Below are 15910 nucleotides of genomic sequence, written 5' to 3'. Positions count from 1 at the left end.
GTTTTGGAGTTCGACCAATTTTGAGATGGAAAAAAAAAAGAGACCCCATCATTTTTCTAAATATCAACGCATGCGTAATATGATAGTTTATTGTTTCAAACCAGCTTCAATTGGTTAAGGACTTAAATTAATTAAGATAATTCGTAAGAATTCAGATAATTAATAATTTGGAAATCAAGTTGTAACTTTAGTTGGCGATAAATCGCCAAATGTGACAACCTTCTTCATTATTTTCTAATAACCCTAAAAGCAAAAAAATGATGCCTCAAATTCGATATATTGCCAATTTATTGTCACATTTCTATCAAATATCACATTTTCTATTTATTTCATTTCATACAATCATGTGCTGAAAATTACATTTTTCAAGATTTAATTTACTGTAGTAATTAACTTATTTTTCAATCAGAGCTTTTGTAAATGTGATGGCAACAAGTTAATAAATTTTATTTTTATTTTTAAAAATTCATTAAAAATAGAAATTTAATTTATAGATCAAAATATTAATATAATTGAAATGATTATTTTTTGAACTTTAATATGATGTAAAAATCAATAACATGTAATATTTTCTCCATTAAATAAATCGCCAATTTGTTACCTTTGCATTTTGAGTCTTCAACAATTTGCTGTCTTTGCATTTCAGGCTCCAACAATTTGTTGCCTATGCATTTTGAGGCTTCAAAAACCTCAAGCCAAAACAACATCTTGTTCTCAGATGATAAAATATATATTGCATGTTTTATTCTCTAATAAAAATTTTTGACTGCCTTTTTTTTTTTTAGTTATAGGTTTATTCATTATAAAAAATGCATGTGAAAGGAAACTAAATTTGAATTTGGTTAATATGTTGTACTGAATTTTTGTAAAAGTAAATTTTAATGTGCACCCAGCTGCGCCAACAATGCCAAGTCCCCAATAAAGATGGTGGACAAAATAAACAAATACTTCCGTGGAACAGTTACGGTTACTATTTCCCACCATCTAATTAGGACTTTTTACTGATAAGTATGGTTTTTCTTTTTCATACTGCCTGGTGCCTTCTACAGCGAAGGGCAGAATTTTTTAACTTTAAAAAAAAACATCCTACGGCTTTGCTAGCAGGGGGAGCGGGAACCTAGTAGCTTCGCTAGTACATTGAACATAAAGACCGTGTGGAGAACAGAAACAGTACGTAAACAAAAGAAAAGAAAAAAAATGGAGAAATAAGCAATCGGAACATTCTTCATACAAAATTTCAAACAAACATACTTTTCCCAACTTCATCAACTCGTAAAAAAATATATTCCACTCACCCTTCATCCATTCTGCCGGTTCGATATCAAACCATTCTCAATACAAAATTTCAAACAAGCATCCTTTCCTAACTTCATCACCTCGTAATATATATATATATGCATATTTAACTCAACCTTCATCCATTCTACAGGTTCGAAATACTCCCAACTTAACAAATTATGAAGGGAACCAATCGCTATAACACCAGAAGAATTACGAGAACTGCGAAGAATTTCATTGCAGCTTTCTTTTAAAGTGATAATGCAGATGATTTTTTTAAAGTGCATACTGACAGTTAAAAATTGCAAAAGAATAAATATTTTCTGTTCGTATTCACATTAAAAAAAGAAAGAAGAAAATAACTTTTAATTATAAGCTTAACTTCCTTTATTTAATAAATTTTAATTATAATAAAGAACAAAATTAAAATCTTTAATCGATATTTTTTAAATATATTTTTAATTTAACATTTTTTATAATGTAATTGTAGTTTATGTACAACCCAACCATTGCAAAAAGTAGTAAACAAAACAGCAGTACGGTTGCTATAAGAGGGATTTATTCAACAAATGACATTTAGTTGCAATATTTCTATTTCTATACTAGTAGATTCCCATTTGTATATTCAATATATCATATATATCCAAGATGAAAAGTTGGGTATATATCTTCTCATAGTTGAGGGCACATTATGTAACAAATTAAGAATTTATTACTTATTTTTTGATTAATTAATTTATTTTTATTAAGAATTTACATTTATAACAAAATAAGAATTTAGGTATGTCTTATTACAATAAATAAATAAATAAAAATGCAACAGCATTACAAATAGTACCTTAAAGAGGGGCAGTAAGGTTTAATATTGTAATAGCAAACTGTTAGTTGGTAGATTAATACTTAGAAGCTGATGTATCAGACCATTTTATGGAAACATCCTTTAATAGAGCTCTCTATTATTATTCATTGCATATAAGACTTTCATTAGTTTATCCCCATCCCAGTCTAAATAAGTTATTTTAACATCACTCGTCACTCGGTTTTTCATGTTCAAGGAACAGCATTCTTTTTTAAGAAACTGTAATAAAATATGTTCTTTGGTATTTAGATTTATTGTATTAAATAAATGAGTTAAAAAGAAACATCCCCAAAGCTAATGAAAATCTTTATTTTTTTAATAAATATATATTATTTATAAGAGAAGAGATAATTCTAGAAAATCTTCTTAATACATTTTTAAATAAGTTGATCAACCAACGGTTTATTTTTATAAAACAGAATATGGATGTTTTCCAATTGATTTGAATCTTAATAAAAAGTTTCTCTTAATTGCTCCAGAACTGGTATTTATCACTCTAAAAAACCAGCTGTCAAAAGGCCATTGATTTATAGTCTTATGAATTATTGCATGTATGTCATGATGTGAAAGTTGTACAATTTTCTTTGGATATTATGAGGATATGAAGAACATGCACTAATCATGATCTGTTGTATTTTAATTTATATTAACAGTTTTTTTTAATTGGTTCATTGGTACTGAAACCTTCTGATTTCTATAAAATAATATAAAATTTGCATGTAATAATAAATTTATAATGAAGACAACTAATGTTATATTTTCTAATACATTATTTATTTTACTTTATAGCTGCTATAGTAGACATAATTACGAAGTTAAAATGCCAAAGTGAGCACATGAGAGTTTATCCAAAAGAACAACTGCCTGTTCGAATGCATTATGCTGATAATGCTCGAATTGAACCTATATTCCTAGATATGGACAGTAGCTGGACTGTTGTCAGGTAAAACATTGATTTAAAAAAAAAAGAATATTTGAAACCAGTATTTTTTCTTAACAGTTCTTTTCTTTTGTGTGATTCTTTAAAAAAATACATTTTGAGAGCCAGAATAAACAGGGTATATTTTAATTCCCATTTATCGTGAAATTGCATTCTGTCATATTGCATTAAATTGATTATTGATAGTGATATCAAGCGTTAATGAGGTAACGGGCATGGGGTTTCCTTTCAAACTTCCCTTATCATATTTGACTTCTGAATTAAGATATAAATATGGCAATATTTTCCCTTTACTTTCTCGCCTTCCAAATTCGAGGCAGGACTTTTATACGTATACAACCTCTTGCTTCTCATTATTATGTCCTGTTTATAAATTGAAGGATTTCAATTTGAAAATTTACAATTATTATTATTATATTTTAATATTTTATACTTATGTTGATTTTGCTCAACTAATATGGCTTTTAACTTTTCAGTGCACACTTATTTTAATAAATAAGAGTTATGAAGATTGCTATGATTTAATTATTTTATTGAGTCATGTTTTAACTGCTAATACTTTCTATGCTAAAAAAAATTAATTTTTATATTTATGTTATTATGCTTGTAAACTTTGATTCAATAATTTTATTTTTTCCTTTGTATGCTATTGAATCATTTATTCATTTGTTGTTGTGTTTCTAATTATCAAACACAGAAAATTTTAGGAGTCTTGGATTAATAACTTTAAAATAGTTAAATGTATTTGTGTAATTTACTTCAAATAACTAATAATTGTTTTATTTTAGCAAAGGCGTTAAGCCTGGTGATGAGATCTGTACTGGTGGTGCTCATGGATATGATAATCTTTTTCCTGATATGAAGGTATATTTGATTATCATAAATATTTGAATCTGATTAAAGACCTTTTCATCAATTAAACAAGAATTTTTTATATTCTATATATAGTTTTGTCTATATTTTTCATATTAGCCGAGGTTTCTGACGTTAACTTGCAAGGCCTATTTTTTTTTTTAAATTAAGATTTTATGTTTCTTTAAAACTTTTATGACAACTTCCAACTTTGTTATAATTTTTTAATTTGTGGAAAAGCTCTGACTTATAATTTAAAATGGCGATCTGAGAGCATATTTTTATTAAAGTGTTATTTGCTTCTGTTTTTTTTTTTTTTTTTGAATTGATAACAGTTTGGAAATCCATAATTAACATGTTGCAATAAGTGTATTCTGTACATTAAAATTAAATTTTTCTCTCAGCATTGTATGCATTTTTTGTGTAACTTTTAATTATTAAAATCAATTTTCCCTTTGCAAAAATGTTTTGTTTCATAATTTAAATTAGATTATGCTAAGATTGTCAATAAAAGAATGCAGTTTTTGAAATTATCTTTTTATATAAATATTCCTCCATAGTATAAAAATTTTATCCAAAATAATATATCTAAGCAGTATAAATATATCAAAGCAGTAATAATATATCTAAGCAGTCTTAAAAATTAACAAATATTTGAATTTTATTTACTATCAATATTTTATTGATTGCATATATTTTATTTATTGCAATTTATTATTGATTGCATCCTTATTCAATAATCAATAAAAATAAATTGTTTTAAAATTACATGTTTTCATAATGACTTTATGTAAGATAAACCTAAAAAAACAAAATTAAAAAAATGGATGTAAATTTTAGAAAAAAACATATCTTACTGAATTATTACTTTTTAAAAAATAAAAAATATTGTTGTTTTGTTTTAATGATGTATCAGTTTAAAATAGTCAAGATTAAGAGCTTAAAAGGAAGAAAAATAAGTTATTTCCTTCCATATTTTCCATTATGTGGTTTATGAAAGTAAAATTTGGATTGTGTACAATTGAGCTAAGTTTGAATTTTAGTTTTGATAAAAGTGTTTCAGAAAATGTTTTTAATCTCAGAAGAATTGGTTTTGTGTGCTAAAAAAAACCACATAAGAATATAAAAGACATAGTAAATTTCAGAAATATATGTGCAAGTATTTGTTTCAAAGGGAGAATATTTTTTAAAAAAATATATTAGTTTTTTGTTCATAATGTGATAATAATTTATATTTGTTTTCAGGGTATTTTTCTAGCTCATGGACCTTCTATAAAACGAAATGTATCTATAAAACCTTTTATTAATACTGAAATTTATGAATTTTTAACAGGTATGTTAATATTTTTATTCAGAAGTTAAAATTCAGATAAATAAGTGACTGATAAATAAATGAACAGCTGTACTGTTAAAACTGCTCTTTTTAACATTTTAAACTTCAGAATTGATTGATATTAGACCCAATCCAAACAATGGAACCAGAGGAAGCTTACATCATATAATGAAAAGGCCTCATGCAGTGGAAGAACAATATGAACCTGCTCCTCCAGCGGTTGGTGAAATTCCATCTGACACTCAAGAGTATAACTTTCGTCTTTATGCTTCTGAATGTTCTTGCCCTCAGGTGCACTATTACTTTTATGTTTGAAACTAGTGTAAATATTTAACATTTAATGAACTGCTTTTATTTTTTTTTTTATTTTTTTTATTTGTCTGTATGCAGCTGGGCAATTGTGAACCAACTCCAAAATACAAAAAAGCGTTATTTTGAAATTGGTATAATTTTTAAGTTTTACTGATATAGTTATGATAACAAATAATTATATTAGTTGATATAACTTTTATAATGGTGTTTGCAAAATTATATCAACTATATAATGGTGTTAATTTTTATAATGGTGTTTGAAAGTAATTTTGCTTTTTTTAAATTTTTCTATAATTAACAATTGCATGATAAATAATTTGTAATTTAATAAGTTGTAGTTAATTCAATTTTGCCTGCCAAATTACAAATGCACTTGTATGGTTTTTAATATTAAGCTCAAAAGTTGTTAAATGTTGATTAGTTTTTGATAATATATCTGCATCCAATTCTGTAGTATGCTGTGCCTTTTTTTCAGTGTTTCAGTTTATTTTGTCTGTTGTAATATAAATAACAGCTTTTTGCTGTTGATTATTTAACATTACCTGTTAAATATGCTTATTTTGATTGATCTTAAACTCCAGATATGTTAATGTAAATATATTTTGTTATAGCTGTTTTGTTGTTTTCTGCAATTGATCACAGAAAATAATTCATTTTCCTTCTTGGAAAATCCTGAACATAAGTGTTTTTCCCCTGATGAATTAATACTTTTACATAAGGACTTCTGGAAAACTTGTTTCACATCTCAGAAAATTTTCCATAGCTAAAATTCAATACAATCTATTATTACAACACACATTAAAAAGATAATTTATTAATCTATTATCAACCTGGAATAGATTCTCATTACTCATTGTCAATATCATTCACTGGTTACCTCAGCTCTATTTTATAGGATGCCATTCCCCACTCAGCAAGATAGCTTATTCTTTGATCTGTTGGCATCCTAAAACATTCATCATTTTGTAATAACTTTTTTTGTGTGTGAAGAGGACCCAGCTGAATAATTGATTCATCCATATTCAGCCCTCTCTACACTAATGTAAATGAATGATTAATTCGTAGATAGTAATGGTATCACTTTTGGGATAAAAGTTATTTCTGTGAAGATCCTGGTCACAGTTAGCTAGGCCATTTAATGTTTAATTGCTTCAAAAAGCTTCATAAAAATGTTCTTTATGGACTGGTAACAGTCTATTTTTGTCTTTAAAGTAACATAAGTCTTCTTTTGTTTATTTCCTGGGACAATTACATGCAGATTTTTTCATTGTTGTATAGCTGTTGTGAAAGGATAGTTATAAGAATCCTTCACAATAGCTGGGAAATATCATTTTGTGTTGTCCATGGCATGGTTTGCTAAACTATAGATGATACTAAATTATTATATTATATTATATGCCTTTTCTCCAATTTACTAAGGATTTTTCCTGTACAAAGACATTGAGATCTTCTATCCATTTAATGAAATTTATCTGGACTTTCAACAAATTTTTTTGGATACCACTCTTTATTTAACCACTGTTTATTTTGCATACTGAAAGATATACCGTGTTAATATAGGTAATTAGATGAAATACTATTGTGAGATCTTTTTACTGAATTTTCCATTTCTTCTACTTTTTTATCATAATGGTATTTATTTTGTGAGTTTCTTTAAATCACTTTAAAAATTTTTCTAATTGAAAAGGATTTTAAATAATGTCCATCTATAAGTTTTGTGTGCTTTTTTATCTTTACATTGAATAGAAGTTAATTAATTATTTAATCATTAATTTATGTGTAATTAGAATATTTGTTTGTAGTTTAAAATATTTTCTCTGTGACTATTAAAATTTTAAATAAAAAAAAAATTTCTTTGGCAATATGATTTAAAAAAAATATTAATTGTTAATTTTTCAGTCCAAGAAACAGACGAACATTGCAGATAAAGCAAGCAAAAATTATGTACACCTCCCATTTGGTGTGCCCTTTAGCAAAGAAGACAACAATACTCTTCGGCTTTTATATAATGAAGATTATTTACTTGCATTTGATTTGAAATATCGTATACCTATGTGGACAGCTTTTACTCTTGATGGCAAGGTATGATAACCATTAAGCATCAATATAAAATCCCATAAGCATATAATGTTGCATGTTTTTATACTTTGTGTTGTAAATAAATGTTCCCATGCTACTTGCAAATTTATTTATAAAAAGAACCTTTGATTCCAATTTATCCGTTTTTGAAGCAATTTTTAATATTCTGTTTTGTTTACTTGCTCATGACAACTCAAAATCTTTGCATATACGCATTATTAATGCCTCATTAAATATAAGTTTTAAATATAGTAGTTTCAGATTTTTTTTCCATATCTGCATTTAAAAGTAATCAAATAATATTGCAATTATAATTAATGTAAGATATCATATAATGTTAGTTGAAATTTCAGTTTGTAGAATCAAAACAACATTGTTTAACTTAATATTAATTAATGTTATTTACTCCCTTTTAAAAATTATATATACTCAGTATTATGTCATCGAAAAATATGGCAGTTTATACCCATATTAAATCAAAATCATTTTGATTCAATGAATTATCTTATTGTCTTTTGATAAGGAAAGTTTAATACCTCTTGTACAGTCAGATTGCTGTTTGAAGTAACTTTCTTATGCTTCTTATTAATAATTTTCTTTTTTATCTCTATCTGTGTATTTAAAATTTGGCCTGATGGTAATTAACCTAGCTTGCAAATAAAGCAAACTTAATAATTATTAAAATGAAAAATTGTCTATATCTTTTCATTGTAAAATTTTTGTCATTTTACAGATGATTAGCCATTAATAAGAAAATTCGCTTTCAGATGAAATTATTTTTTAATCTAATGTTTTCCTTGCACTTTCTCTTAATTTATACAAAATGAAGTTTTTAACAATTTTCTGTGAAGAATTAAGTTATACCTTCAGTGTTAGAAAATATATTTGAATAAAGAAATATGGAAGTTATGATCATGTTAAAAAAATTATGAGATTTCATGAAATTCGGATCATATTTGATTAATGCTATAAAATAGTTGCAAAGAAGAAGAAGAAAAAAAAAAAAAAAAAAAAAAGAGAAACAGTGTATTTTCTTGACTCATCGTAACAAGAAAAGAAAGTGACTAAAAACTGTTTTTCAGTCTTTTTTTTTTTTTTTTTCTGTTTTAGTCACTGACTTTTCTATTTTGCTTACAATTTACATTATTTAGAAGTGACAAAAAAAATGTAGCATAGTTTTAATAGTTTTGCTTTGAACTTTAGATAGTTTTGCTTTGTGAAAAACAAAGAAAAAATTTAGTAAGTCCGCTAGTTACTGAGGCTTAATTGCAGTATGATTCTTATCAGAAGATTCTTGTTAATTTTTTTTAAATGTTCTTCAAAATACTAATGATATTTTGTTTTAGAGACAAGTTTCAAAAGTGGCGAACATTTGTTGGACAGCAGATGCTAGGATACCTATTAGTGATTCAGCACATTGTAAAGACTATGATAAACCTGTTGTCAAGAAACAGAATATCCTACAAAGGCCACTTTATCCGCCTGGCAAGTAGTTCTAACTGATAATTACTTGCTGACTTCTTTTTGCCAGAAAAATGCAATAATATATATTTATTTACGCATTCACTAGGATTAAGGCTCACTAAAATTGTTAATTAAATATTTTATGCTTGTAACTTGGTCTTAATGTTTCTTCAGCAAAATACTTTTAAGCTTCTAATTATTGATAATTGTGTAATTCATACTATTTTAGAAGTCTTACACTATTCTTTTCATTTTATTATGCATTTCCCTTATTTTCTACAGTTCCTTTAAATTTGTAAAAAATGCATATACTTTGCTATTTCCAGTATTTTAACAATGCAAATTAATTGTTACCCTAAAAAAAATGCAAATGTTGGCATTTTTTCTATGTTAGATAGGAAAATCCTTTATAGTCCCTCCCCCCTAGAACTAAGTGAATGTTTCTTGCTTTCCTGATATCTATTTTGCTTGATTTGTGTTAAATACAGGAGTGATTTGGATTATAAACAAAAAATATCTGCTACTTTAATTATGACTTTTAACAATTTTGGTATTCATCCAAAATTCTTGTTTTTATTTTTATTTTATCATTCGTGAGTGTTTAATATTCATGCAGAATTTTTACAATTGTTGTAGAAAAATATATTAAGAATTTATTTTAATTATTAAATATAGAAAAATTATTTGTATGGCAAAAAATTAGATCATTAAAAAAATATTTTTTAAATTTATTTTTGTATTATATTTTAGGAAAACATCAAAATTTTCTTTGGTTTTAAATTAAAATTCCAACCAAAATTCCAAGAAATGAATCACTCTGAGGCACACATTCCTGACTACCAAAGGATATATTGGCTAAATTTTCTAATTGTAAGTGAAACAATATTGCCTGTAGAGGGTCAACACACATACGCACATGCACACATATTCATTCATCTTTATTAGTAGTAGAGATAATTAAATATTTACAGGTAATATATTATATATAATAATTTTTGCAGTAATATGTGATGATGTTTTACTGATATATAATGAGTAATTTTCTAACCAAACACTGAAGTTGATTTTTTCAATAGCTAGTGTTTTTAACCCTTGCTGTAAAAATAAAATTAATGAGATACTCTTAAGCAGAATTGTAACTAAATTTTATCTCATTTTGGGATATGTTATATTTGCCATGGCATTTATAATCTACTAATAAATTAAACTTTAAATTGCCAGACTCCAATAAACATATAATAAGCTGCATTCAGTCTCTCCTCTCCATGAAATTTAATATATTAATCATACTTTTATGATGCTATTAAACAATTGATCTTTCCTTAGCTTATATCTGATTCAGATACTCATGGATTTTTATCTTTAGGGTTTTCTGACCAATCTCTAAGGGATCAAGCTTTCTTTATAACAAATTCTATTCCCAAATCTCACAACCACACAAATATTTTGGAGAGCAAGATGATTGAAATCCTCAATAGATGGGCTGTGAAAGAAGGCCAGCTCAATGTGATGATGGGGCCAGCCTTTGATCTTTCGGCAACTGGGATCAGACCAGACATTGGGAAAATTATGTGAGTGCATTTTTTTCTTTTTTGTATTTTTTATGTGATGCATTCTATTAATATGCATAAATTAAATGTTGTTGCTGCATTTTTTTTTTTTCTGCATATGAATTAGCATTAGAAATCAAAAGAGTAAGGTCTGAATGATCTCCCTCCCCTCAGAATTTTTTCACTTAACTGCCTGATTTAATGTACCTGTAAGATGCATTATTGATATTTCCCAATGCATTGAAAATGACGGGATACCTGCACTAATGCTTATAAATTGCTTTTTCAGTTTTTCTAAATAATGTTATTATTTATTAAGAAAAAAATCTTTTATTATATTTCCTTAACAATATTCTTAGAAAAATTTGTTTACATTGTATCATCTTTAAAGATAAAACTGTTTTCACTTAAATTTTTTTCAGAATCTATAAAAAGAGGAACATTTTATACTGAATCTGAAACCTATGGTTTAAACTAACAGTTCAAGAAAAGCTATATTGGAGAAATGAAAGTTTAAATATATTGATATTTTTAAGTGTTTATTATTTTGTACAATTCCAAGTATTTGATATAGTTTTGAATAATTACCGTAAGCATAATTTAAAGAAAGGTTTTCTGTTTTCTTTATAGTATTTCTTCACTATTCATGCTTCTTTTAACTTTTTAAATATTTCTATGTTTTTTTCCCTTTATAGTATTCATTTTTTGTATCTTTTAATATATATATTTAATTTTTTATATAAGGCGGACTCATGAAAATTATGGACCTTTAGTTGTACCTACTCATATATTTGTGGTAACTACATGGTGTTCAGATAAAGTCAACCAAATTAAAGACTGTAATCCGTCCAAATTGGTAGCCCAAGGCTTTTTGCTACCTAATAAACCTTTCACACAGAATTGTGAAGTAAGTCGTGAATATTTCTGCTATTTTATTTGCTATTTTTAAAATATACTGAATAATTGGAAAAAGTGTTATTTGCTTACTGCTCCGATCTCAAAGTTACCTCTAATAGTTATATAAGCCCACTTATTTAGTTGGAAATATTCTTTGACTCTCTTTGAGTGTGCACAGTTCATGAGCATTGATTTTCATCTTAAACTCATTTTAAAGAACCTATTATGGCTTGATGTGAACTATGAAATATTGAATTTACTGAGAATAAATCCCTCCCTTTTGAAAAATATGTTAGTTGAATAAGATTAATCATAATTGAAGTGAAATTGCATGCAAAATTCATATAGATGCATTGGATACTGATAAAAATAAAATGACATATGAAGCTTTCATTGCTATCATTATATCATATCATATGGCAATCTTTTTATTGGATACTAGCTGCCTTTGGCAACCAGCTGGTTTGTCAATCTTAATGTTTGTTTAAATTTTAATAATTAAATATTTTATGCAATTCCTACTTTAATAGATTCTACATCAAAATATTTTAAAACTTCAAATTTTGATAGTCATATAATTCACTCATAATATTATAAATACCTCCAGTCATAACGTAATATGTATCTCTCTAATTTTCTGTTGGCTCCAGGTAGAATTTATGCCTTAAATTAAAGTGGAAAGAATTAATCTGCAATTAATATAATAATATCTTTTACTGAAACAAAGTATTTTTTTATAATGTGATTACTGATAATAGAGTCATTGAGCGTTTAAACTTTATGGGCACTGAAGAATATCTTTCTTCATTAATGTAATATATCAAGAATTTGTCAACAAAATTTTCTCAGATTCATCATGAACAGATCGATTAATTAACAATGTTTAATTTTAAATGCATCAAACACTAAGAAAATAAAATGAATCGTTTAAACAGGTTTAAAAAACTACTTAAAAAACGATGTACTTAAAACTATAAGCATATACAAAAAATATATGACTAACATAAATACAATTTAATTACAAAAGCATGCAACTAACCTAAAAATAATTTAAATCAAGAATATCTGTTGATAATATTGTCAACAATCAGAACACAATGCGCATGCGTGAATTTTCAACACCAGTTACGGTAACGCAAATGCATGAATTTTTCTACGCCAGTTGGGGTAACGCTCCACAGATTAGACATTTTTAATTTCCTTTATTCTGTGTTATTTTAATTCAAAAGTACTTCAGAATGAATCTGAAAGATCGATTAATTAACAATGTTTAATTTTAAATGCATCAAACATTAAGAAAATAAATAAAATCGTTGAAATAATCGGCCGAAAAATGTTAACCCTAGCCTGATTACTGTTGAGAAAAAAAGAAAACTGAAGCCTTACTCATTTGGTGGTGGGGAAAATAGAAGATTTTTAAGCGTGAAAGTTAATTTTTAATTAATAATTAAAATTCTAATTAAAAATTCAAAAAAGGGACCCCAGGTGCACATTCCCGACCTCTAAGGTATACATGTACCAAATTTGGTAGCTGTTGGTGAAATGGCCTGGCCTGTAGAGCGCCAACACACACAGACACACACACACACACACATTGAGCTTTATATAAATATAGATTATTATTATTGAATCTGAATATTGCAAACAGAATCACTCGGTACTTAAGTCTTATGTGAACTACAAAATATTTTTCGTAATTTATGTAATATCTCAAAGAATAATTCAACAAAAATTTCTCAGATTCAGTGTAAAATTTAGTTTTTAGTTATGCTTTCAAAAGGATTGAAACGAAATCAATAATATTATTTTGTTCCGGTCTATAAATATATTTCAAAAATTATGAAGTCTAAATTTAATGCTGTAAGGTATCATATTCTGAGAAATATTCAGGACACACCAAATTTTAAATAAATGAGTGAATGTTTCTATTTTCCACGATCAACTGAGACTGATTTATGAAGTTTTGAATGTTAAAATGTTGAATTTTTCTAAATTTTTCATAATCTTAGGCCAATTAATCTTGAGAAACCTGCGTGCTAATTGGCGTATTTTCTTTGAAACGATCGATGGAAAATCTAAAATTATTCTTTTTTTATTGAATAGTGATATTCATATTTTCATAAATCAGTTAGTTTAAGTGATTGATTTAGTTGATTGGAAATTAACTCTTTTTATTTAAAATATTAGTGTTTCAAGAACATTTTGTTAAACATGATTTCCACAGCAGAAGCTTTATGTGAAATCAAAAATTCGTTATTTATTAGAGCATTTATTGAATCAAATTACATAAAATATAATCATTTTCCATTTAAACCATTTTAGCAGACCTGTGTCTATTACTAAAGGTTTACAAATTAGCTGTGTGGCCCTGATTTGAATGGATATCCTGTTCATATTAAACAAAACTTGCCTCAAAATAAAACTGATTTATTGGATTAATAATATAGAGAGTGTAAAAGATCATAGAATAATTTTTCTTGAATTTATTTTTTAGAAAAAATAATATTTCATATTTGTTCTAAATAATAAGAAAAATAATATTTCTTATTTTAGTAAAATAATATTTCATATTTCCTACAGACATGTGCTGAAAATTATATTTTTTCAGATTTTATTTCCAAAAAGATTTAATTTATTTTTAATTGGAGCTTTAATCAATGTGATGGCAACACTTTTGAAAAAAGCTAATTTTTCCCCATGAATGCGAAACGTGCTCGTGCAGTTTAAATTTTATTTTTATTTTGTAGGAAAAAAATTGTTGAAAAATATAGTTAAAATATTTATTTAAAAATTCATTAAAAATAGAAACTTAATTTTAAGGTTAAAACATTAGTATCATTTAAAAGATAAATTTTTGATCTTTAACGTGATGTAAAAATCTTTTTTGTGCGGTAATATTTTCGGAAGTTATAGCAGAAACACGCCAAAATTTCGCTTAATTTTTAAATAAATAAAATTCTAATTAAAAATTTAAAAAAATAACCCCTAGGTGCACATTCCCAGCCTCCAAGGTATACACGTGCCAAATTTGGTAGCTGTAGGTTGAATGGTCTGGCCTGTAGAGCGCCAACACACACACACACACACATTGAGCTTTATTATAAGTATAGATTAGTATGCAATGTGCAATAAATATTGCTTAATTTAATATTCATTTGTGTAAAAAGTTGTACAATTTGTACTATTTGATTTAATATTCATTTATATAAAAATAGATTTCCTATATTTCTCTAGCAAAATCACTATTTGTTTTCTTCATCTTTTTTTTGTTACATTCACAGTATTTTAAATAATTTTTTTTATATTTTTTAATATTTGTGGATTTTTTATCAAAAAATACTTTTAAAAATTTTGTGTAAGGAGGTAAATTTTTTTAAATATTAAATCATTTCGTTCCTTCATTTTTAACAATGTTGTCTATCTTGTATTGTTAAAGTAACGATGCAAGTATATTTCACTTATTTTTTTAATGTTTTTCTTTATTGTGCTTTTTATTATTAGATAGTTATATTAATGTGATATAATAATAATATTATTTCAGTTTATTTACCTACATATATATGATAATAATCTGAATGAGCTTAAACTATAACTAATTATATAATATTATCTTTCTATATTATTTCGATAAATCTTTCAAACTTAAAAAAAAAAAAAATTTAAAACGAAATTCATATTTACATTACTTTAATATAAAGGGCCATGAATAATTTAATTAGTATTTTATTAAATTTGAATTATATAATGATTTTTCTTTTAGCTTGGCATTGACATTATTCAAAAAAATGTTGCTCGTATTGTGGACATTGAAAACTTAACAGGACTGTCATTCTATAGAAGTTTGCCAATTTATGATGCCATCAGGTTGAGAACAGCTATGCCCTCTAGATCTGTTTCGTGAAATGTACAAAATATTTCATACATGGTGCACAAATAGATTTTAATTTAAAGGTTGTAGATAATTTTTTAACACAGTATTCTTTTTTATTTGTATTTTTCAATTCTAAAGGATTTTAACTGATTATTATGGTTGTTATGTCTATATAAATATTTAAATAATGACATTTTTTGTTAACAATTTTAACCCTTTTAAAACTTTGTTATGGAATAAATTTTTTTCAAGAAATGCTCTGTTGAAATCTGGTTTAATTTATCTTTTAATGTCCATTATTGACATTCATTTTCTCATGATAATTTAATGTTGTTGTGTTGTAACTGAAAATTATAAAAATCTTTGTATTGTTAAAAATACACACAACCATATTATCTCAAAGCAGCAAGGAACGTTAAAATAAAATTTAACAATATAGGAAATTTACTAGCTTGATGAAATCATAACTTTAAAA

The 15910-nt window shown here is 25.9% G+C and overlaps 1 protein-coding gene across 5 annotated transcripts in view; it reads left to right on the top strand.

The window, feature by feature from the left end:
• Positions 1-15692, top strand: part of LOC129963351 (venom phosphodiesterase-like) — a 45274-nt gene extending 29582 nt beyond the window's left edge. For all 5 annotated transcript variants that reach the window (XM_056077678.1, XM_056077677.1, XM_056077681.1 and 2 more), the window contains 9 exons: positions 2927-3080; positions 3866-3941; positions 5175-5262; positions 5372-5553; positions 7474-7656; positions 9000-9138; positions 10484-10688; positions 11412-11574; positions 15325-15692. In XM_056077678.1, coding sequence (XP_055933653.1) covers positions 2927-3080; positions 3866-3941; positions 5175-5262; positions 5372-5553; positions 7474-7656; positions 9000-9138; positions 10484-10688; positions 11412-11574; positions 15325-15465 — 1331 coding nt within the window. In that variant the 3' untranslated portion in view covers positions 15466-15692. The remainder of the gene's footprint in view (positions 1-2926; positions 3081-3865; positions 3942-5174; positions 5263-5371; positions 5554-7473; positions 7657-8999; positions 9139-10483; positions 10689-11411; positions 11575-15324) is intronic.
• The last annotated feature ends 218 nt before the right edge of the window (positions 15693-15910 follow it).

The sequence above is a fragment of the Argiope bruennichi genome, chromosome 3 (assembly GCF_947563725.1).
Source record: "Argiope bruennichi chromosome 3, qqArgBrue1.1, whole genome shotgun sequence".
Classification (NCBI taxonomy): domain Eukaryota; kingdom Metazoa; phylum Arthropoda; class Arachnida; order Araneae; family Araneidae; genus Argiope; species Argiope bruennichi.
The sequence above is the reverse complement of the archived record's forward strand: the minus strand, read 5'-3'. Positions and strand labels throughout refer to the sequence as shown.